At 41.9% G+C, this 25,817-nt stretch overlaps 1 protein-coding gene across 2 annotated transcripts; it reads right to left on the reverse strand.

The window, feature by feature from the left end:
- Positions 1-1,609: 1,609 nt before the first annotated feature.
- Positions 1,610-24,609, reverse strand: LOC135095499 (organic cation transporter protein-like). Of its 2 annotated transcripts, XM_063996393.1 has the most exons (12): positions 24,323-24,545; positions 24,079-24,178; positions 20,399-20,507; positions 20,173-20,273; positions 19,837-19,982; positions 18,917-19,085; positions 9,749-9,884; positions 9,409-9,482; positions 8,191-8,450; positions 4,449-4,633; positions 2,855-2,997; positions 1,612-2,371 (listed from the first exon to the last, which is right to left on the reverse strand). In XM_063996393.1, the coding sequence occupies exons 1-12, from the start codon at positions 24,408-24,410 to the stop codon at positions 2,338-2,340; spliced, it is 1,545 nt and encodes a 514-aa protein (XP_063852463.1). In that variant the 5' UTR covers positions 24,411-24,545; the 3' UTR covers positions 1,612-2,337. The 2 variants fall into 2 exon arrangements, with proteins under 2 accessions (XP_063852538.1, XP_063852463.1); XM_063996468.1 differs by lacking the exons at positions 20,173-20,273; positions 20,399-20,507 and having other exon boundaries at positions 1,610-2,371; positions 24,323-24,609.
- Positions 24,610-25,817: the final 1,208 nt, after the last annotated feature.

Below are 25,817 nucleotides of genomic sequence, written 5' to 3' on the forward strand. Positions count from 1 at the left end.
CAGGTCAGACCTCATCTAGATTATGTTGTGCAGTTCTGGTTTCCATATCATAAAAAGAATACAGGAAGGAAGTGAAGTATTCCTTAAGAAAGGAGACAGAAGCTTTTAAATTTACATTCCTTAGGACGACATACAGTTAGTTAAGAGGGATTTGACAGAGCTCTTTAAGTGGCATAATGGTTTATAACAAGAGTGACGTAAGCAAAAGTCTTAAGGTCAGTAATCAGGATATAACAAGTAATAATAGACCCAAGGTTAATAGAACCGGTTTTCAAATAGATGAATGGAACAGACTCAGTAATCATTAGTGACGAGTCATTACAGAGCTTTGAAAGGTTAGACAAATTTATGGATGAGGATGATTGATGAAAACAGGTATTTTTCATATAGGGACTGCCATGTGTAGACCTGAGGGATTCTTACAGCATTCCTTATTTTCTTATGTTCTCATGTTCATACAAAGTTGTCTTTGCTGTATTCGTGGCTTTCCCCTTGTTTGCAACTGTCTCACCGTGGACTGTGGTCGCGCAGAACCCAATGCTTGTAAATAAAGGGGCATCGATGAAAACAGAGCTGTTAAAAGTAATCTCTCGACAATATGGCTGGAGATTTGAGTAAGAAAAATGCCAAATTAAGCATTCAATAGCACCTATTGACAAACAACAGTATATGCAATCCACAAAGAGTAAAAGAATATATATATATATATATATATATATATATATATATATATATATATATATATATATATATATATATATATATATATATATAATTATACAGTGAGCGAACGCCGATCTTGCGTCGTGGCTGCACAGGCTACTCAGGAAGCGCCCTTTATAAGACATGTGAAGATCTATGACTGAATGACATCACCGTGACTTTGCCTTGCACTCATCACTATAAACACCACAGCACGAATAGGACATAGTGTGTTTTACCCCGAGAACAGAGCCGATCACACGTCACCAAAGATACACAAAACACTGGTGACTGCTGGTCGTTGTTGCTGTGGGCGTGAGTGAGACTTGAGGGGAGATAGACTTGAGATGCCAGTAAGTTAATTTGTCCCTACCCATTTTTTTTTTTTTTTTTCAACTTGCTGAGAGGTCTTCAGTAGAACTTGCTCCCCGAGAAGCGTGTCCCACCACGACGCAAGATTGGAGTTCGCGGACTGTACGTGTGTGTGTGTGTGTGTGTGTGTGTGTATATATATATATATATATATATATATATATATATATATATATATATATATATATATATATATATATATATATATATATATATATATATAAAGATGTCATCACACAATACGCTAAAGAGAATTGAATAATTTTAAAGAATAAAGAGAAAGTTCTCAAGAAAATACAAAATGCAGTAACTTGCCATCACTTTTAACCAAACATGCGTGAAAGAGAATCTCTTGCCGATATAGTCTTAATATATATATATATATATATATATATATATATATATATATATATATATATATATATATATATATATATATATATATATATATATATATATATATATATATATATATATATATATCACAGTCAATATCTAAATCCAGACAATTTGTAAAGTGAGTGAACTTTTCAGCCATTAAGTGAATTGCCTAGTTCACCCAGTAAGTTTAGAAATTAGCTATAAATTGCAAACAATTTACAGTGACTGAAATTCTGATAGACTTTCTTTGCATGTTGGCTGAAATTAATCCTGTTGTGGAAATTTCCTCTTGTATCACACATTTATCAACGTATTTTTGGTTTATGGTGTGATTTGTATATAAATTGTAAAGTTAAATTAAGGATCAATTAAGGTTAATATAGTATAAACTAAGTATTTGTTCCTACTGCAAATGAATTAGGATTGGGGATGTGCGGATTGTGGGTAGCTATTATTTCTGTGACGTGGCAAATCGTGAACTAAGCTCTCTGCTCGACCCCTGCAGTCGGGAACAGTCGGCAGTCAGCCGTCCACCAGTACAATTCTCCGCCCTTCTATAGTCCTCACTTGTAGATTTCCCTAAATGGTTAAGAACCTAGAAGGCCGGAAAGCTGCACGCCAACAAATACTCTGTCTTTGCTACGAAAACACGGCCAGCCACTGGGCTTGGAACGCCCAATGTTACCGACTCGCCAGTTGCTACCGTTCCCTGCTAGTCACGTGTACCACAGGTAGGTCATCAGTTATTTATAATTATATCTAGCTATGCTTTCTGTGTTAGTGTGTTAGCTGGGAGATTAGAGGGTCAGTGAAGATCTAAAAATCTTCCCACATCTGGTATGGGTAATCAGCCAGTTTGCCTGAGGTGATGATGGTGGTTGTCTAGACTTCTACACTGTTGCTGCTCGACATCCACCTGCAGGAGGACCAGCAGTGTGACAGCTCCCGGAATGGAGTGAATACAGGAGTTAAGCATTCATAAACAAACGTGAATCTTCAAAATATGTACAAATAGGCATGCAAATATATAATAGGAATTGGAATGTTCAGATCAGTTTATAAATTCCATTATTCTGCTGAAAGCAGAACATCACAGTTTTACACACAGCAAAGACTTTAGGGTTCTGCAAATTACTCGTAACTTTATGGGAGCAACGTGTCTCATTCACTCAGTGATCATCCACGCGACCTTCCTGTCATCCTCCATCAGCAAGGAATTTGTAATTAGCGAATTTGTAATTTTCATCACGAGGATAATATTTAATGCTAAGTCCTTCCTACTTCATAATTATGGAGGATACAAATCTCTCTCTCTCTCTCTCTCTCTCTCTCTCTCTCTCTCTCTCTCTCTCTCTCTCTCTCTCTCTCTCTCTGCCAACCACAGCAGACAACTACGTACTTCCTTCTCCACAACTTGTCGAGATCCTCCACGGTTTCAGGGAGTGGTTCCCCAACAGTCTCCGGGAGGATTGCCAGCAAGAAACACGCCGCCAAGGAGGTCACTCCAAATAGGACTGACGGTAGCCAGGGGAACGCCACGGCCTGAGGAGAGAAGAGGAGATAGATGGTGGGCTGTGCAGTTACACCAAGCAGTGACGTCACAGGGTGTAATGAATTTCATGTCTATAAACTGAATGGAAAATAATATATAGACTACTGGGCTGCTTTGAATAAAGACCTGCCTCTAAAGTTTTTGAATCTGTCCTCAACAAGAAGATTGTTGAACATCTGTCACTTCACAACCGTATATCTGATCGCCAGTATGGCTGCTTCCCTGGCGATTTTCTGTCTTTCCTTACTGAGTCTTTTTAGGTGATTTTGGTGAGACTTTCGCTGTTGCCGTAGAAGTATCGGAAGCTTTTGATGGAGTCTGACACAAAACTTCCTTCCTACGGCTTCTATCCTCTCTGTAACTCCTTTTCAAGTTTTCTTTCTGACCTTTCTGTTGCTGCTGTGGTAAATGGTCACTGTTCTCCCGAGTCTATTAACAGTGGTGTTCCTCAGGGTTCTGTCCAGTCACACAGCCTCTCCTGTTATTCATCAGTGATCTCTGCCAAACTTCATGTCCTATCCATTCCTACACTGATGATACCACCCTGCATTTTTCAATATCTTTTTCTTAGAAGTCCAACCCTTAAGGAATTAAGGAACTCACAATACACACACACACACACACACACACACACACACACACACACACACACACACACACACACACAACGCCTGACTTTAGATCTCTTTCTCTCTCTGATTGCGGTAGGGTAAACTTAATATTGTTCAAAGTCTCACAAAGTCATTTCCTCCATCTATCAGCTTCAGATACCCTATTCTTCACTGACACTCAAGTGTGTCCCTCTTCTACATTGAACATCCTCGCACATCTCACCCCTAGCTGAAACAGCTTCTCTGAAGTCGGGGTAGTTTTTCTTATCCTCCACGCTACAGTTGCTAATTCTGTACAGGGGTCTTACCTGTCCATGTATGGAATACGCTTCTCATGTGAGTGGATGGAAGTCCACTCATGCTGCTTTTCTAGACAGGGTGGAATGCAAAGTAGTTCATTTTACCAATTTTCTTATAACTGAATGTCATCAGCCTCTCTACCATCGCCACAATGTTTCATCACTTGATAGCTTGTATGGTTCCTATCATGTTAACTGCTCTTATCTTGCTAAATGAATGCCTCCCTTTCTCCTGTGGCCTCGCTGCACAAGGCTTCTGTACACCTTTCTGATGCAAAAGTTAACCAGCATTTTGAAGCACTCATTTCTCTTCTGTTAAACTCTAGAACTCCCTGCTTGCTTCTGTATTTCCTTCTTTCTATGACTTTAAGACACTTATTCTCTAATTATCTTTTTGACCTCTCTTAAGGGGCTGGCACTCTAGTGGGCCTTTTTTTCGAATTTTTGTTTTCCTTGGGCAGTGTCCCTGAATACTGTCCTCAATGCTAACATCTCTCACACGATCCTTTCCCTCGTTCCCCCTCGTCTCACCAGTAGGCTAGTGATGTAGGGTGCGATGCACTCGCCAAGACTCGCCGACACTAGAGCTACGCCCTTGCCTTGCAGACGGACCTCGGTGGGCTGCAGCTCTGCCTGATAGACCACGAGGATCATGTACGCCCCGCTGACTGTCAGTTTTCCCAGCATGACTAGTGTCAGCACCAGCCACGACATATCTACGAGATGGAAGAAACGTGAGTGCTGACGCAAATGAAGAGAACAGAGATATTGTGGACTAAGAAGCAACAACAGCAGTAGTAGTAACAGTAGTAGTAGTAGTAGTAGTAGTAGTAGTAGTAGTAGTAGTAGTAGTGCTTAGTAGCAGTAGCAGTATCAGTACTTAGTACTAGTAGTAGTAGTAGTAGTAGTAGTAGTAGTAGTAGTAATAGTAGTAGTAGTAGTAGTAGCATCAGCAGCATCAGCAGCAGCAGCAACAACAACAATAATAACAACAACAGCAGCAGCAGCAGCAGCAGCAGCAGCAGCAGCAGTGGCATTATTAACATTAGTAATAGTAGTAGTAACAGTAATAACAGTAGTTGTAGTAATAATAGTAGTAGTAGCAGCAGCAGCAGCAGTAGTAATAGTAGTAGTAGTAGAAGTAGTAGCAGCAGCAAAAGGGAGTATGACAGAACAAGTCTTTCAGTTTTGTGATACAGGTTTCTTCATTCCGCTGGGTGGAGTTGAGGGATAACTTGTAAAAATTGTGACGGTGTTTCACATATGGTTTCTCAATATCAACTCAGCCAATTCTCTTGAAACTTGGTATTTATCGTGTATTCTTGAAATGCTCAATAAATGAACATGTCAAATCTGAATATACGCTGCATATGCGTAAATGCCTCATAACAACTCATGAATCAAACCTGACTTTAATAAGGTGATCAAACTGAAATTTGGTGAGTATTATGGGCTGACAACGCTTACACGAATGAATACGCAAAATTCATATTCCTTCTGCGCATGCTCAAACCACCGGGTAAAACGTGGACAAAATAAATAACGTCGAGTTTTCTGCAACTTTAACCCACTAAATTTAGCTTGAGAGATGTACAATACAGTTAGGCGCAAAACTGAATTTTTTACTAAATGCTGCATAGAACTTAGCTTCGGGTTTTGCAAAGTTATGAGTTATAGAGAATTGAAGTTATATAAACTTTATGCTGGGTGTCCGAGCGTCACATTTTTAACAAACTCAACTCTTCCATTTCTTTTTGTGTTTTTTGTTTTTAAGGATATCATGACATAGTAAACACAACTCTTAAACTTTAACAAGAAGCCAAAATATGCGTCCAATGATCAACAGTAAGTTTGATACGAGTGACACAGTAAATAGAAATGCTGTAAGTACTTAAGAATGATCACCCATTAAATGTGATCTCAGAAAGACATGTATCATTAAGCGAAGAATTAAATGTGCTGGCGACTATATAAAAGACTGTCCATTCTAGTAAAGCTTTGACTCATAGCAAGGTGATGTTGTCCAGCAAGGCACTACTAGATTTTGTTAGTGATATTCTGCGTTGGGTGAAGGGACCCTCGTTCATTGCTTATCGTGGCGTTAACTTGGTTTTGAGAAAATTTTCCTTCGATTCGAAAGATAGGATATCGAAACGAAATTGACTGAATCCCGTAAAACAATAGTTATGGAGGTAAGTAAGCGCGCGCGCGCGCACACACACACACACACACACACACACACACACACACACACACACACACACACACACACACGGTGGACGACCAGCTGACCTGGAAGCGGCATGTCGCCAGCACCGTAAGATCAGCTACCTACAGGCTGTACATGCTGCGCAGACTCAGGTCGCTGGGGATGCCGACAGATGAGTTAAGGGGGGGTATACCTCACCTTCATCCTCCCCAAACTCATTTATGCCTCCCCAGCGTGGTCCTCCTCCCTCACACACACTCAACAGCTACAGCTAGAGAGTGTGCAGAAAAGGGCGTACAGGGTCATCCTTGGCCCTGCCTACACCACCTATGAAGGAGCCCTGACCACCCTGAGTCTGTCCAGACTATCCACCAGGCACCGAGAGGCTCTGGAGAAGTTTGGAAAGGGACTACTGCATCATCCACGTCTCAGACCCATGCCGCCGCCTGACGCGCCTCGCCCAGTCCGTGCCACCAGACACCACAACAAGATAAAGCCCCTAAAGGCGCCGCGCACGGACCGGTACAGACTCAGCGCGATTCCCACCATGGTGCGAGCCATCAATCAATAGTCCCTTCTAGATTAGACTTACCTTTAGGGGTATTTCCCCACCCCCTTTGTACATTTTCATTTTTTTTTTTTATGTAGGAAGGACACTGGCCAAGGGCAACAAAAATCCAATAAAAAAATATGCCCACTGAAATGCCAGTCCCATAAAAGGGTCAAAGCAGTGGTCAAAAATTGATGAATAAGTGTCTTGAAACCTCCCTCTTGAAGGAATTCAAGTCATAGGAAGGTGGAAATACAGAAGCAGGCAGGGAGTTCCAGAGTTTACCAGAGAAAGGAATGAATGATTGAGAATACTGGTTAACTCTTGCGTTAGAGAGGTGGACAGAATAGGGGTGAGATAAAGAAGAAAGTCTTGTGCAGCGAGGCCGCGGAAGGAGGGGAGGCATGCAGTTAGCAAGATCAGAGGAGCAGTTAGCATGAAAATAGCGGTAAAAGACAGCTAGATATGCAACATTGCGGCGGTGCGAGAGAGGCTAAAGACAGTCAGTTAGAGGAGAGGAGTCGATGAGACGAAAAGCTTTTGATTCCACCCTGTCTAGTAGAGCAGTATGAGTGGAACCCCCCCAGACATGTGAAGCATACTCCATACATGGACGGATAAGGCCCTTGTACAGAGTTAGCAGCTGGGGGTGAGAAAAACTGGCGGAGACGTCTCAGAATACCTAACTTCATAGAAGCTGTTTTAGCTAGAGATGAGATGTGAAGTTTCCAGTTCAGATTATAAGTAAAGGACAGACCAAGGATGTTCATTGTAGAAGAGGGGGACAGTTGAGTGTCATTGAAGAAGAGGGGATAGTTGTCTGGAAGGTTGTGTCGAGTTGATAGATGGAGGAATTGAGTTTTTGAGGCATTGAACAATACCAAGTTTGCTCTGCCCCAATCAGAAATTTTAGAAAGATCAGAAGTCAAGCGTTCTGTGGCTTCCCTGCGTGATATGTTTACCTCCTGAAGGGTTGGACGTCTATGAAAAGACGTGGAAAAGTGCAGGGTGGTATCATCAGCATAAGACTGGATAGGACAAGAAGTTTGGTTTAGATCATTAATGAATAATAAGAAGAGAGTGGGTGACAGGACAGAACCCTGAGGAACACCACTGTTAATAGATATAGGAGAAGAACAGTGACCGTCTACCACAGCAGCAATAGAACGGTCGGAAAGGAAACTTGAGCTGAAGTTACAGAGAGAAGAATAGAAACTGTAGGAGGGTAGTTTGGGAATCAAAGCTTTGTGCCAGACTCTATCAAAAGCTTTTGATATGTCCAAGGCAACAGCAAAAGTTTCACCAAAATCTCTAAAAGATAATAATAAACCGTTTATTATTATTATTATTATTTTTACACATACACACACACACACACACACACACTATGAACCTGCTACTATCTACAGTAGTACCTGGGCAATGAAATAGCTTGCAGCATTAGGCTCAGGCTTGAGACATACGCATATCTCGATCTTGCTCAGGCCTAATGGCACAGTAATACGAGAACCAACCTTTGGGAATGATGACGGTTGAGAGAATGCAGGCACCGCATACAAAGAAGCTGACGATGAGGGGCACTTTTCTCCCCCAGCGGTTGATGATGGGCGCCGAGAGGGTGTAGCCAGGTATCTCCATCAAGCCACCCATCACCATGTATATGAAAGGGTTGGGGCTGAACACGCTGCCGCCCACGTTGAGACCCGTGAACACTAGCGTGGTTATGATATAACAGGTAGCGAGGATGATGGTGACTCTTCTAATGATAGGAGTACTGCGAGGAGAGAGAGAGAGAGAGAGAGAGAGAGAGAGAGAGAGAGAGAGAGAGAGAGAGAGAGAGAGAGAGAGAGAGAGAATCTTTACTATTGTAATCATGTGTGAACATCATGTTCCCAACAGATGTTAGAGAATTTTCAAAATGTATTTCACGGCGGCGTGGCGCTTTAATAAATCCTGCAAAACAATAACTACTGAGGTAAGCGTGCTAATTCACGCACGCACACAGACACGCACGTGGTTTATAGTCATTTGGCAGATGGTACTCAGGTCATATGATGGTCGAGTCAGATGATCATCAAGGCAGAAAAGACGGAGTCCAAATAGGCCTCAGGACGTTTAGTACTCTGGTCACTTGGTATTCAAACCACTTGGGACACAAAATGTTTCTAGTCTCGGACGTCTTGAATACAGATTTGGCGAAGGTAGAATGTAGGTCCACCCATAACGTCCACCGACCCATCCACCCACTCAGGCACCAACCTACTGAACCACATACACCCTCAATCTCAACCACATCCACCTATCCACCCATCAACTCAGCCACCCATCCATCCAGCCACCCACTAAACCACATCCATCTACCTATCCACCCCCTCATCCATTGGCCAGCGATCCACTCACACCCACCCACTGAACTACATCCATCCATCCGTACGCACACGCGCACTCGCACGCACGCACGGACGCACACGCGCGCGCGCGCGCACACACACACACACACACACACACACACACACACACACACACACACACACACACACACAACTGCAGCTATCTAGCACCAGTTTGCTTAACCAATATGGGAGAGAGAGGACTAACTATTAAACCATGCAGAAACATCATCTTTCAATGAATATTAGAGTGTTACCAAAATTCATTTCACTGCGGTGAGGCGTTTCAATCATCAACTTTCCGGCTAAAAACGGTACAACAACGTTATTCAGATAACTTACCTGAATATTTTTGGCGACGTACACCCTGTTTTGATCATCTTTCCCTCTTCCGCATTCGGCATGGGCTCCTGAGTCTGTGAGATTTTGGGTGTTTAAAGAAAGACGTGTGTGTGTGTGTGTGTGTGTGTGTGAGGGGGGGGGGCTGAGGGAGCTCTTGGTATGTATAGGGCGAGAGTGATGGGAGAAAAGAATGTATGGCATGGGTGTACATTGATAAGATAATGGCAATCTTTTTTGGCAAAGAACAACCGAGAATGAATATCAAATTCACTAAAAGTTCCCTCTCTTTTTATATTCTTCAACGCCATCTGAAGGATACACATTCAGAGCAGCGTCCCACCTTCTGCAGCACCGTTAATAGATGCTCCTCAGACGGCAACTGAACCTGGTTGATGCGAGCCGCCCGCTGCACCACCCGTCGCGCCTTTTCCTTCTTTCCTGTCACCAGCAACCACCGTGGGGACTCATCAAACAGACTGGGGAAGTATTGAGAGATCTAGAGATCCACACACACACACGTCGAAGGAAACATATGCAGGGGGAAATTTTATACTGAAAACGAAATTAAATGATTGCTATACTTCACTATCACTAATGATGATGCTTTGTCACAGCACACATCTGAAAAATAAGGAAGATAAACCTTTTATTGTTGAAAAGTCAATTAATTGTTTGGAAAATTTTTCACTTTACCTGAACTTGAAGGTAATCATAGTTTCCAAGTTAACAACCAATGCTGGGAATCTCTTCCAGCGCTCAACAGCTCTAATATTGAATTAAGTGTTATATGTCGGAGGAAAAGGAAGCCTCGCGAATTCGATGTGTGTGTCGGTGGAGGGTATTTTTGACTCGAGTAAGGTGCTGTCCGATGCTCACGGATGAGGTAAGCATGAAAGACCTTTTCTGTTGGTGTCTAATTTGAGAGACCTTGCAGTGAAGATTCTGTGCCAACTCCTTTTTTTTTATTTTTTTTATGTAGGAAAGACACTGGCCAAGGGCAACAAAAATCTACTAAAAAAAAAAAAGCCCACTGAAATGCCAGTCCTATAAAAGGGTCAAAGCAGTGGTCAAAAATTGATGAATAAGTGTCTTGAAACCTCCCTCTTGAAGGAATTCAAGTCATAGGAAGGTGGAAATACAGAAGCAGGCAGGGAGTTCCAGAGTTTACCAGAGAAAGGGATGAATGATTGAGAATACTGGTTAACTCTTGCGTTAGAGAGGTGGACAAAATAGGGGTGAGAGAAAGAAGAAAGTCTTGTGCAGCGAGGCCGCGGAAGGAGGGGAGGCATGCAGTTAGCAAGATCAGAGGAGCAGTTAGCATGAAAATAGCGGTAAAAGACAGCTAGAGATGCAACATTGCGGCGGTGAGAGAGAGGCTGAAGACAGTCAGTTAGAGGAGAGGAGTTGATGAGACGAAAAGCTTTTGATTCCACCCTGTCTAGAAGAGCAGTATGAGTGGAACCCCCCCCCAGACATGTGAAGCATACTCCATACATGGACGGATAAGGCCCTTGTACAGAGTTAGCAGCTGGGGGGGGGGTGATAAAAACTGGCGGAGACGTCTCAGAACACCTAACTTCATAGAAGCTGTTTTAGCTAGAGATGAGATGTGAAGTTTCCAGTTCAGATTATAAGTAAAGGACAGACCGAGGATGTTCAGTGTAGAAAAGGGGGACAGTTGAGTGTCATTGAAGAAGAGGGGATAGTTGTCTGGAAGGTTTTGTCGAGTTGATAGATGGAGGAATTGAGTTTTTGAGGTATTGAACAATACCAAGTTTGCTCTGCCCCAATCAGAAATTTTAGAAAGATTAGAAGGCAGGCGTTCTGTGGCTTCCCTGCGTGATATGTTTACCTCCTGAAGGGTTGGACGTCTATGAAAAGACGTGGAAAAGTGCAGGCTGGTATCATCAGCGTAGGAGTGGATAGGACAAGAAGTTTGGTTTAGAAGATCATTAATGAATAATAAGAAGAGAGTGGGTGACAGGACAGAACCCTGAGGAACACCACTGTTAATAGATATAGGAGAAGAACAGTGACCGTCTACCACAGCAGCAATAGAACGGTCAGAAAGGAAACTTGAGATTAAGTTACAGAGAGAAGGATAGAAACCGTAGGAGGGTAGTTTGGAAATCAAAGCTTTGTGCCAGACTCTATCAAAAGCTTTTGATATGTCCAAGGCAACAGCAAAAGTTTCACCAAAATCTCTAAAAGAGGATGACCAAGACTCAGTAAGGAAAGCCAGAAGATCACCAGTAGAGCGGCCTTGACGGAACCCATACTGGCGATCAGATAGAAGGTTGTGAAGTGATAGATGTTTAAGAATCTTCCTGTTGAGGATAGATTAAAAAACTTTAGATAGGCAGGAAATTGAAGCAATAGGACGGTAGTTTGAGGGATTAGAACGGTCACCCTTTTTAGGAACAGGTTGAATGTAGGCAAACTTCCAGCAAGAAGGAAAGGTAGATGTTGACAGACAGAGCTGAAAGAGTTTGACTAGGCAAGGTGCAAGCACGGAGGCACAGTTTCGGAGAACAATAGGAGGGACCCATCAGGTCCATAAGCCTTCTGAGGGTTTAGGCCAGCAAGGGCATGGAAAACATCATTGCGAAGAATTTTAATAGGTGGCATGAGTAGTCAGAGGGTGGAGGAGAGGGAGGAACAAGCCCAGAATCGTCCAAGGTAGAGTTTTAAGCAAAGGTCTGAGCAAAGAGTTCAGCTTTAGAAATAGATGTGATAGCAGTGGTGCCATCTGGTTGAAATAGAGGAGGGAAAGAAGAAGCAAAGTTATTGGAGATATTTTTGGCTAGATGCCAGAAATCACGAGGGGAGTTAGATCTTGAAAGGTTTTGACATTTGGAGAACAGACTTGGCATGGTTCCGGGCAGAAATATAAAGTGCATGAGATTCTGGTGATGGAAGGCTTAAGTACCTTTTGTGGGCCACCTCTCTATCATGTATAGCACGAGAGCAAGCTGTGTTAAACCAAGGTTTAGAAGGTTTAGGACGAGAAAAAGAGTGAGGAATGTATGCCTCCATGCCAGACACTATCACCTCTGTTATGCGGTCAGCACACAAAAACGGGTCTCTGACACGGAAGCAGTAGTCATTCCTAGGAAAATCAGCAAAATACCTCCTCAAGTCCCCCCAACTAGCAGAGGCAAAACGCCAGAGGCACCTTCGCTTAGGGGGATCCTGAGGAGGGATTGGAGTGACAAGATAAAGATATGAGATTGTGATCGGAGGAGCCCAACGGAGAAGAAAGGGTGACAGCATAAGCAGAAGGATTAGAGGTCAGGAAAAGGTCAAGAATGTTGGGCGTATCTCCAAGACGGTCAAGAATACGAGTAGGGTGTTGCACCAATTGCTCTAGGTCATGGAGGATAGCAAAGTTGTAGGCTAGTTCACCAGGATGGTCAGTGAAGGGAGAGGAAAGCCAAAGCTGGTGGTGAACATTGAAGTCTCCAAGAATGGAGATCTCTGCAAAAGGGAAGAGGGTCAGAATGTGCTCCACTTTGGAAGTTAAGTAGTCAAAGAATTTCTTATAGTCAGAGGAGTTAGGTGAGAGGTATACAGCACAGATAAATTTAGTATGAGAGTGACTCTGTAGTCATAGCCAGATGGTGGAAAACTCGGAAGATTCAAGAGCGTGGGCACGAGAGCAGGTTAAGTCATTGCGCACATAAACGCAGCATCCAGCTTTGGATCGAAAATGAGGATAGAGAAAGTAGGAAGGAACAGAAAAGGGGCTACTGTCAGTTGCCTCAGACACCTGAGTTTCAGTGAGGAAAAGAAGATGAGGTTTAGAAGAGGAGAGGTGGTGTTCTGCAGATTGAAAATTAGATCTTAGACCGCGAATGTTGCAGAAGTTAATGAAGAAAAAGTTGAGGGGGGTGTCAAGACACTTAGGGTCGTCGACAGAAAGGCAGTCCGACCTGGGGACATTTATGGTCCTCTCCCCAGATGGGGACTTCGAGGCTGGTGTAGGAGTCGCCATGATGATTTAAACATTTTTGAGTGAAGGGTGTGTGTGTTATTAGGTGCTTGTAGATCAAGGCTACCTTGATCGAGTCATGCTTTGTCCGACCGCCGTTTACCCGCGCTTGGTGACCAAGCAGCCGATAGCAGGCGGCCAGGACAACCCCTTTGGGGGGACGACAGGGTAGTGGGCAGGGCCAGCACTACTCACACCTACCGTCTTCAACGGCACAGGTGATGCGAAACCTACCTGCCGAGGTCGCCCCCGACAGGATTCTGGTTCTGAGGACGCCACCCTCAGCCAGGTGGTTGGCTACCTGAGCTACTAGGCCCGCCGCAGCACGAAACATCAGTTCGCAGACTACAAGCTCTGCTAGGACGCCCTGGGTCCTCAAGACGAGCACAGAGGCTCTATGCCCACCCCTTGGACCCGTGGGGGGACTGGTACCGCATCCGCACCGTGTACCCCATTATCAAAGCCATGAACCCGCTGGTATTTGAAGGCAGGAAGAGCACTACCCCCCCACCAGCGGGCCGTCATCCCGGAAACGCCAGAGTGACTACCGCTGTCGAGGGTAAGTGGGTTTGACCCACCGATTCGGCAAATCACCCTGACGGCCCCCCACCCCAACGAGATAGAGAACTCGAAGGAGCAGAAGGGCTCCGGGTCAGTGAAGCTGTTCTGGGCTCCGAAGCCTGGCGGAATCCCATTATGAACGTTTATGAGAAGGGAGGATGGAATATTTGTCCAACTCCCCGCCTCACATTCATCTCGCGGGGAAGCACTTTAGAAGTAGGCCCAATCCTTCAGGCTTGTTCCTACGTTTCCAGCGGGCGCCACTAGGAGGCAGACTTCCCCAGTAACTAAGTCTCAAGGAGGTTTTTCACGTCACTCGGGGAGTCACGGCATGACACCATCCCGGGACCTCCAGGAGTCATAGTTACTCCCGTTACAAGCGTGGTGTCTGTCTTGAAGTAATGTAATGGAGACCAGCGTTACTGAGGTGTTCCTAGCCAGGTTCCTGACCACAGTGACAGACCACAGAGAGACTGCTTCAACTATCCCAGGACTTGAAAGACCATGTGTTCAAAGCATACCCTGGGGCCTCAGAGGAGTTGATGTCGCTGATTGAAAGAAGATCTACAGCTGGAAATCTGCATGAAATAAGCACACATATGTGATCTTCAGGAAGCTCTATCCTGTATCCTGGAGTTCAAGTCTATAAGGAACAGCGCAAGTAGATTCAAGACAGTCAAGATGGAAGCTAACTGCCAGGCATAGCCAGACTGAGAAACAATCAAAGAAGAGCAACATGAGGCCATTCAGGGGGAAATGCTGGAACTGCGAGCAACCACGGCACAAGATAGACTGCAGTTGTACTGACCTGGAATACAATGAGCCCCAAATAATCTTGGGTCCCGACATCATGATTCTGACATGTAAGGCGCTGTTTCTCCCGGTCATGGTGTTCGATCCTTAGACCATGCACTGATCTGTGGAACTAGAGCATGGTGTGCCTGGACAAGGAGCCACCAGCTCACCTGGAGAAACTGTTGAAGAGGTATCTGGTGATGTGTTTTCAATAGATAACTTAGATGTGGGGAACACGTGGGCCACAGGCTCTACAGGACAGTACCGTGAACACTGCGGCTGGAGTTGAAGATGAGAGTGAGAGGTCAGTAGGGGTGATCAAAAAGTAATGACAGTTGAAGTCGTAAAATGAAAACCATGAGTGTTGGGAGAGAGGGGAGAGAGAGGAATGGAGTGTTACCTCTCCTGACATGCTTGAACCTGTCGTCGCTTTGCTGGGTTGTCTTTTCTTGTTGCACTGTACAAATACGCCAGTCTTGCTTTTGTTTTTTGACCACAAACAATGGATTTCTCGAAAGAAGGCTGTAGATCCTACATTTTCACTAGGTGGAACCAGAGGAAGAAGGCACCATAGATCCAAGGGGAATTGTTGTATACAGGGCCGTCCAGACGATTGAGCACAGCTCGACGGGCACTGCCCGTAAACGAGCAAAGCCCACAGTCACAACTGTAGTGTTGTCCACACGGTGCTGAACTGGCCCAGTCAAACCCGGACTCAGCCAGAGCATATGGTAGTTCAGGCAGGACCTGCATAATGTGTCTAGTACGATAACTACCAGTATGGTGGCCACCAAGAAGAATCGGAAGAAGAAAGCACTATATAGCATAATAATTGCTGTGTATGAAAAAAAAAAAAACAGACATGCAAAAAGATAAATGGTGCAAAGGTTGGCAAATTAAAAGAAGAAAATTAGGAAATCATGTGACTAAATTACGTGAATTAGAAGCTGGAAATAGAAACGACTTCATAAACTACATGAGAATGGACCTGAATACATTCCATGCTCTTCTAGACAAAGTGACCTTCTTTATAAGCAAGCAGGATACCGATTTCGCATTCCAAAGGCAAGGATGTTGCCGATAAAGTTCTATCAAATGTAGAAGAAGAGGTCTCGACCACTGATCCATAGAGGGAGCAGAGACAGACATGTCTGTCAAACAGTAGAGTGAACAATGACAACCTCTGCCCATTGCCTCCATAGGAAGTCTCGCGTGTCTGGCAAACGGTAAACTTGCAAACTGCTCGCTTGTGCACGCGGGCAATGCTCGATCGTCTGGACGGGCCTTAAGTTTATCCTGAATCTGATTCATCACTGGAAACTACTGCCCACTGGATTCGTGCTTTCGCATCCAGAAAAAAACTGATCTGGAAGATGACCAACAATCTGGATGCCCTCGGACATCCATGACCGAAATAATAACGGTCCATGCGGGGTCTATCATTGAAGAAGATCAGTTGTAATTCTTCGACTCTTATCTTGGAGCTTGGCGTCAGTTATGGGAGTGCACATGACATCGTGTATGAACACTTGGGGGTGAGGAAGAAGTGTGCTTATTGGATACCCCATTTGTTGATGGAAGATCAAAACAACGAATGGGTGCGGATTTGTCGTTTATGCAGAGTAGAATTTGAACCAAATAGTTCAAAACGGTTTCCGGATGTTGCCCCTGGAGATGAGTGTTGGATTTCTTTCTTCACCACCCGAGACAACCTGTCCAACATGGCATGGTTGGGTGATGAAGAGCCTCGACCTCAGATTCTGAAGGGGGGATTTCGAAGACGGGAGCGCCTTTTCACCATTTTCTTCAATTCTCAAGAACCAGTGTGCGTGGATATGATGCCTCAGCAGTCTACTATCACAGCCCAATACTGCATTGACCAGGTCGTTCCGCTAGTCCCGGCGCATCAGACAAAATCTGCAAAAACCTGCTGTCTATTGTTGCAGCACGACAATGCAGAACCCCACAAAGCTGCCCTCACTGTGAAGTACCTGGAGCACCAAGGAATCTCCCTTCTTACCCACCTACCCTAATCACCTGACCTAGCTCCATGTGACTTTTGGTTATTTCCAAAGATTAAATCTGCGATAGCTAGAAAACAGTTTGATCACATCCAAGACCTCGCATAAACAGTCAATTCAGAGCTTCGAGGTTTCCTTTCTTCTGAGTACCGTGCCTCTTTCATGAAGTGGCGAAGCAGGATGGAACGGTGCATAGAGGTGGGAGGCGAGTACTTTGAAGGAATGTAGACCCTGTTTTGATTTTCCTTTATACCATCAAAAAATATACTGTCACTGTCATTACAATTACATCACCCCATCGTACAGAGAGGAGAAACCGAGACCACCGCCTCATGCCAGGTCACCACGCTTCAGGAGGAAAGTTTATTGACCGCATTATTTCTGCTAGTGAGGAGTCCTCCTAAATTTAACGTTTATACTATTTTTTTTTTATCTTCCTTAAGGCCTGTCCAGCCCCAGGAAACACCGTTTTAGGAAACAATGTTTGCAAACAGTTTGCAAATTGTTTCCAAACAGTTTGCAAACAGTTTGGAAACTGTTTCCTAACAATGTTTCCTGTCCAGACCTCATTTGTCGTCCTGTCTTGGATGAGAGTAGAAGCTGTTGCAGCAGCCTCTGTATTTTACTTGAAGCTTTTGATAAATTCATGAAAAGGCAAGGCAAAAAAAAAAAAAAAAGTGATGGGTGAGGAAATTTTTAGAAAAAGGAGCCTTTTATGGTGACTTTCTTCTGGCGGACTGAGAGTAGATGGAGCAGATTTCACTAAATTTTCTTCGGATGTCCACGAGTGCCTTTGGAATACTTTTAAGGATGTGGCTCCCACAGACTAAAATTTCAGATTTTACAATGACAAATTTCTTAAATCTTGACAAAAGATCAAATTTCAGATCTCCAAAAATTACTGACAATCTGGCAATATTACCAATTCATTATCACAGCCACACACACACACACACACACACACACACACACACACAATGTTTCTCATTCTGGATGGGAAACAAATACACGTGAAAAATTGTCTCCAAACAGTTTGCAAACAGTATGCAAACATTGTTTCCAAACAATGTTTCCTGTGGTGCACCGGCCTTTGCTGTCTGTCCCTCCAACATGCCATTGTTGATAATCTTATGCGCTATATATTATAGCAAGGAGTCATTGAGGAGTCTGAATTCTGAAAGGAATTCATTTTGTATCCTTGTCTATGAAATATGATACATATCGTACTGTCATTGACTTCCACAAGGTCAACGTGTTACAATTCTTAATGAGTATCCTTTGCCTGTGCAAGGGCAAGGAGCGGGAAGGAGTGAGGCTGTTAGCAAATCAGCTGACTGCTAGTCAGTCACATACAGATCCCGCTGAGACAGAGACAATGAATACATTCAGATTGTATTTCATAACTTGAAGTAATGTGGAATGTGTGGGTAATGGATATGGTATTTTTCTGCAATGGTAAGGTTTTCAAGGCTTCTGATTGGATGATGAGGCTCGGCTCTTCTTCCTTAATGTACAGCGCTTCTAGGATAGTAAGGTGCTTGTCGTCGGGGCAATCAGAAGCCTTGAAAGCCTTACCCACCACGAGAACAGCAGCCCTGCAGAATAGCCAGTCGCAAGCCGCTACACCGAGCGCTGCAGGCAGTGGACAGCTACTCATTCTTTCCCCAAACATTGAGAGTGAAGCTTCCCGACACAGCCACTGAAGAAGGGTCACTGAACCGAAATCGCGATATGACAGAGATGACACACCATAAAATGTCATCACACAACACACGAAAGAGACAATTAAAAAAAAAATAAATAAAGAGAAAGTCCTTAAGAAATTACAAAATGCAAAACTTCCCATCACTTTTAATCATGTTTAAAAGGGAATCTCCTGCCCATATACACCATTAATGTATATATATATATATATATATATATATATATATATATATATATATATATATATATATATATATATATATATATATATATATATATCGTATGATTCGTCATTGACAAAGTGTAAGAACAGAAAACCAAGCTCTTTCTTGGTTTCTTTCTTTCTCTAGCCGTCCATAGATACTGGATGTCAAGAAGTGTGGCAAATGGTCCTGAAGAGACTAACTTAAGAAAACATCGTCCAGACATCACTCACTATATGAAGACAAAGATGAACAGGAAAGGAACGGAGATAGCGAAGTTGAGCCACCGCCAGTCCCGGATGAGATAACCCAAGCCACCGTACACCATGGTGCCCAGGGCCCAGGGCAGGCCCATCAGGACTCCCACCGTAGATCGCTTATTTATCTCGCACACTTCCATGGCTGCCAAAATGAAAGCATAAACTTTTCTAAGATTATGCTCTTGCAGCACCTTGTCTATGGCTGGTATGAAGTACAGCAGCACATGGGCTATGTTGAAATACAAGCATAATATGACTCAGCATCATCAGACACAAGGTTGTGACGTTAATAAGCAGTGACAACATTACTAGCATTTCAAAGGGAGGTTTAACATTTAAATAATCTGGTCGTTACCCACTTTTGATACATGATCCTTATCCATGGCCCCCTTCCATAACCCTTGATGACAGTGACTGTCTACAATCCTACACTCTTTAACTCCACAGAGAAACCACTCACTGTAATTTTGTCCATTCAAAATACTTTTTCCTTTTTTTTAGTATTAACTAAAGGAATTTTTACTTTTCATTTGCTGAATCTCATATACTGTAGTCATTAAAATATTCCTAAAGAAATAATGTAACGCACATAAAATAATTTGCATACCGGATTTCACACAGTAAAAATAGTAGTATGACGTCCATTGTAGAGCGGTCCCGCGGAGCCATGGCCCCAGGCTAGGAACCACTAAATGGCCCCCAGGCTAAATGTTACTCACTATTGCTGAACCTTCTGCTATGACTACAAGTGAACTGAATAACAGTGGTGATAAGGTTTAAAAGTTAAATGTTGACATCTTTAGACAGCACACACGTGGCAGGATGGGCGACGCCCTGTGCACCATCAGTATCATGGACCTTGACGGGAGAAACAAAACAACTGGGTGACTCACCAAGTAAATACAAGGTGGCGTTGGTCAATGCTCCCATCAGTGCGCGAAAGGCCAGAACCATACTGAAGGTGGGAAGGAAACTCATGGCTATGTAGAGGACGCCCAACGGCACGTGGGTCAGCACTACTACCACCTTTCTTCCGTACCTGTAACATCAAGAGCTTGGTCACACTTCCTTCCTTTAAGAAGAATGAATGGACAAATAGCAAGACTCCTCAGGGCTCTCACTCACTCACTCACTCACTCTCTCTCTCTCTCTCTCTCTTTCTCTGTTAGTGAATGAAGGGTATGTGCAACACAGTCGCAGATGAACTTGGCGTTGCCGCGCCACAGTACCTGTCGGCGAGGTAGCCCCACAGCAGACAGAGCACGGAGAGGAAGCTGAAAATGCTATGGTAGGTGGCGCGTAGGTAGGCTCGACTGCATACCAACTGGAACTGTAAACACAGTAAACATTAGATCACGGCTGTTGTGAAGCCAGTCCTCAGACTCCCCGTGCCCTGCCCCGCTCCATTCATGAAGAAGCTCTTGGCTATGCCTCTTTCCACACTCATCCACTCACCTCTGAGGTGAGGGTGTTGCTGAAGATAGACGTATCAAAGTGCCACTCAGTACAGGGCTCCTGTACTTCCGCTCCGTGCTCTGTTATCCCGACATAAGTGCACGAATCCCTGAAAATCCAGGTGACCACAATGACTGAAAGTGCCAGCCCAAAAAGAGCCCAAAAGAATCTTTAAAAAATTACTAGAAATCTCATGAAATCTCCATCATAGAAAAAAAAAGTCACAGGCAACAGAAAATAAAAAAAAGTAAGTATGGAGTTCTAGAGTTCACCAGTAAAAGGGATGAGAGACTAGGAATATCTCTGCATTAGGTAGATGAACAGGGTGAGTGGAACCCCTGACATAAATGTAAAGAGTGCTTCATGCATGAAAGGAAAAAGACCCTGAATTGATAATGGCAGAGATGGCTCAGAACACCTAACTTAACGGAAGCTGTTTTAGCTAGCGATGAGATGTGAAGTTTCCTGTTTAGATTATTAGTGAAGGACTGGCCGAAGATATTCTGCGTAGAAGAGAGGGACAGTTGCTTGACATTTAAGAAGACGGTGTAGTTATTGGGAAGATTGCATCTCGCTGATAGATGGAGGAATTGAGTTTTTGAGGCATTGAATAACAGTTTAAGTTTGCTTTGCCCGAATAAAATTTTTTTCAGAAAGATCAGAAATCAGGCGTTCTGTGGCTTCCCTGCATGAATTATATATTTTCTGAAAGGTAAGACGTCTAGGGAAAGAAGTGGAAAAGTATAGAGTAGTATCATTACCATAAGTGGATAGGAAAGTTAGTATGATTTAGAATAGAGTCGGTGATAGGACAGAACCCTGAGCAATAGAATGGTCTGAGAGAAAACTTGAGATGAAGTTACAGAGGATAGAAGCCTTAGGAGGGTAATTAAGAAACGGAAACTTTGTATTAGAATCTAACAAGTGCTTTCGATATATATATATATATATATATATATATATATATATATATATATATATATATATATATATATATATATATATATATATATATATATATATATATATATATATATATATATATATATATATATATATATATATATATATATATATATATATATATATATATATATATATATATATATATATGCTCTTTTAGGAATTTGGGTGACTTTCACTGATGTCCTATATATATATATATATATATATATATATATATATATATATATATATATATATATATATATATATATATATATAGGACATCAGTGAAAGTCACCCAAATTCCTAAAAGAGCATGACCAAGATTCAGTAAGGAAGGCCAAATCACCAGTAGAGCGGCCATGACGGAGCCCATACTAGTAATCAGACTTTTGATGTTTAAGAATCTTTCTGTTGAGGATAGATTAAAAAAAGAAGAAATAGCACGTGAAGGATTAGAGCGGTCACCCTTTTTAAGGAACAAGTTGAATTTAACCAAACTCTAAGGAAGAAATACAGATATATATTGACAAATAGAGTTGGAAGAATTTTGCCAGGCAAAATGCGAGCATGGATAACAATAGCAGGGATCAGATCTTGTATTCCAAAAATTAAGGTTAGTAAGGGCACAGAAAACATCAATAAAAAGAAACTTAGCAGGAAGCATGAATAGTCAAGATGTGATGGAGAAGGAGCAACAAGCCCTGGATCATCAAAAGTTGAATTTTTAGCAAGCGTCTAAGTGAAGAGTTCAGCTTTAGAGGTAAATGAGATGGCAGTGATACCACCTGGTTTAAGGAGAGGAAGGAAAGATGAGGAAAACTTGTTGAAGTTATTTTTGGCTAGGTGCCAGAATTAACGAGTTACTTTAAGTATAGAAAATACTGATATTTTCTGTTGATGAAGGAGTTTTTGGATACTTGAAGATCAGTCTTGACGTGATTCCGTTGTGAAATGGAAGGCCACCTTTCTATTGTGGACAGCACGAGAGCAGCTTGATTTAAACCATAATCAAGTACTTAAATAAACAAAGATTTTTTTGACACAGTTAGAGTAGTTAATATACAGCACCGACATATTTAGCCTGAGAATGACTTTGAAGTCTAAGCCAGATGTGTAAAATTCAGACGACCAATGAGAGTGGGCAGGAAAGCAAGTTATATCGGTCGGTACTCACATACAGGCAACAGTTACCTTTGGACTGAAAGTGAGAATAGAGAAAGTAGGAGGGAAGGGATTACTGTCAGAAGCCTTAAATACATAAATTTCGGTGAAGACAAGATGAGGCTAATTAGAGGAGAGGTGGTGTTCCACAGATTGAAAATTACATCTAAGGCCGCGAATGTTGCCTAAGTTAATGTAGGAAAGTTGAAGGGAGGATGGGGATGAAGACACAGGGTCAATACCGGAAGAACAGACCGACCTGGGGTATTTCTGATTCTCTCCCCAGATAAGAACTCCGAGGCTGGATTCATTGCATCTATGCACTACATGCATAGATGCATGTAGTGCATAATAATAGTAATAATAATAATAATATTATTATTACTATTATTTAGTTATTATTATCATTATTATTATTTTTATTATTATCATTATTATTTTATTATCTATACATTAATACGCATTTAACTCCGTGAGTCACACCTTGGTATCATCGTATCTACACATTTTGAATAAATCCTCTACACCTCTTCATTCCTCTCTTCTTCTCCTCCTCTTCCTCTTAAGTATATATATATATATATATATATATATATATATATATATATATATATATATATATATATATATATATATATATATATATATATATATATATATATATATATATATATATATATATATATATATATATATATATATATATATATATATATATATATATATATATATATATATATATATATATATATATATATATATATATATATATATATATATATATATATATATATATATATATATATATATATATATATATATATATATATATATATATATATATATATATATATATATATATATATATATATATATATATATATATATCGAACGTTTTGACAGTTAAATGATCATAGCATGGAATATCCACGGGTCTAGAGAGAGAGGGAGATGTGTGAGAGTGAGAGCGAGAGTAGGTGAAGAATTTGGATTAAAAAAATAAAAGGTGAGAGAGAGAGAGAGAGAGAGAGAGAGAGAGAGAGAGAGAGAGAGAGAGAGAGAGAGAGAGAGAGAGAGAGAGAGAGAGAGAGAGAGAGAGAGAGAGAGAGAGAGAGAGAGAGAGAGAGAGAGAGAGAGAGAGAGAGAGAGAGAGAGAGAGAGAGAGAGAGAGAGAGAATTGGTTGAATTATCATACCATGGTACATGCACAAGTCGCTTATCTTTTATATATTTTTAACATGCTAACATTACACACTTCCGGTGTACACATTAACTACTCTTGCAATAATAATAATATATCTATCTTTAATAATAATAATAATAATAATAATATTTTTATCATTATTATTATTTTCATTATTATTATTGTCATTTTCATTACTATTATTATTATTATTATTATTATTATTATTATTGTTATTATTATTATTATTATTATTATTATTATTACTATTACTATTAAAGATAGATATATTATTATTTTTGTTGTTGTTGCTGCTGTTACCGTTGTTATTATTAGTGTGTGTCTGAAATTGTAAGATACTTCGGTTATTTCTGAAATCATTTCTTACTCTGAGACGCTGGTGGCGTTGTCTGGGGGCAAGCACGTATAGTCGAGGGCCGGCGCCATGTACACGAAACTCAAGCCCTGTATCGCCCACATGAAGTACACTGTGAATACCAAGAGCTGATTAAGGGGAAGTCACGTGATACACAGGTCATAAATCTGACCTCTACGTATGGTAATCAATGGAAAGGAAATATTCCTTATAAAGTTTCCATGTGTGAGATTCATCTGTTCATTTGTCAACTCACTGAACGAATTAGCTAGAAAGTATAAAGCATTCCATCTGCCAGTCCCAATGTGAATGAGGAGGTCATCAAAATTCTCGATGGTTTTCATGCCGGCGGCCGAGCACCTGTTTGAAGAAGAAGACGTGAGATGCCTGATGTGTTTTCTATGAACAAATGAATAAATAAATAAACTTCACACACACACACACACACACACACACACACACACACACACACACACACACACACACACACACAGACAATTACACATAATTCTACCTCATGAGGTCAGTCCGCGGTCAATTTTTTTTTACACTGCACGTCGTCCCTGCAACATTTTCCTCCCTCGTGGTTTTCGTGAAATAGAAACGCCTGAGTGTCCAAAAAGGAATGAAGAGAAGAATTCCTAACGTAATCTGAAGACATCTTGACTACAGTGAAAAGAAAAGTAAATACAGCTAGGACACATTACGTGCTGAACAATAGTTGCTCAAACAGTTTCAGAAATGCAACCCGAGGGTGTTAAAAAAAAAATAAAAAAGTAACATAGATATAAAACTTAATTAGGAGGTGAGAAAACTTTGCTGGTGTAACCTGGGATGACAGAGATGACTGAAGATGGCTAAGAAAGGCCTTTATACTTTAGTGCACATGTAAAAGCTAGTGACGATGATAATAATGATGAAATATTTTATGTCAAAACTGGTAGCAATAACGCTCTTTATTGCTAAATTAAATAAACGATCATCTCAAATCCATTTCAAGCTGACGTGAAAATAGCGGTAAAAGATAGCAAGGGATGCAACATTGCGGCGATGGGAGAGAGCTGAAGACAGTCAGAGAAGAGGAGCTGATAAGAGGAAAAGCTTTTGATTCCACCCTGTCTAAATGAGCGGTATGAGTGGAAAACTGGTCTAAAACAGTTTGACTTGTTTGCAATCTGGTTTCAGCATTTGATGGAATACAATAGACAGTACGCCTAGCATGTTTATCATTATAAAATGTTTATGACATTAATAACGAATAAAATTATGGCAAAATTCAACTCTGCTGCAATAGCATAAACAATGCTAGGGAATGATGAGGAACGATTGTGTTATCGAGTGGTATAAAGCTTCTATGAAGTTAGGCGTTCTGAGACGTCTCCGCGAGTTTTTCTCACCCCCCCTCCCCAGCTGCTAACTCTATACAAGGGTCTTATCCGGGTCCATGTATGGAGTATACTTCACATGACTGTAGGGGTTCCACTCATACCGCTCTTCTAGACAGGGTGAAATCAAAAGCTTTTCGTCTCATCAACTCCTCTCCTCTAACTGACTGTCTTCAGCCTCTCTCTCATCGCCGCCATGTTGCATCTCTTGCTGTCTTCTACCGCTATTTTCATGCTAACTGCTTTTCTGATCTTGCTAACTGCATGCCTCCCCTCCTCCCGCGGCCTCGCTGCACAAGACTTTCTTCTTTCTCTCACCCCTATTCTGTCCACCTCTCTAATGCAAGAGTTAACCAGTATTCTCAG

This window comes from Scylla paramamosain, chromosome 1 (assembly GCF_035594125.1).
Source record: "Scylla paramamosain isolate STU-SP2022 chromosome 1, ASM3559412v1, whole genome shotgun sequence".
Taxonomy (NCBI): domain Eukaryota; kingdom Metazoa; phylum Arthropoda; class Malacostraca; order Decapoda; family Portunidae; genus Scylla; species Scylla paramamosain.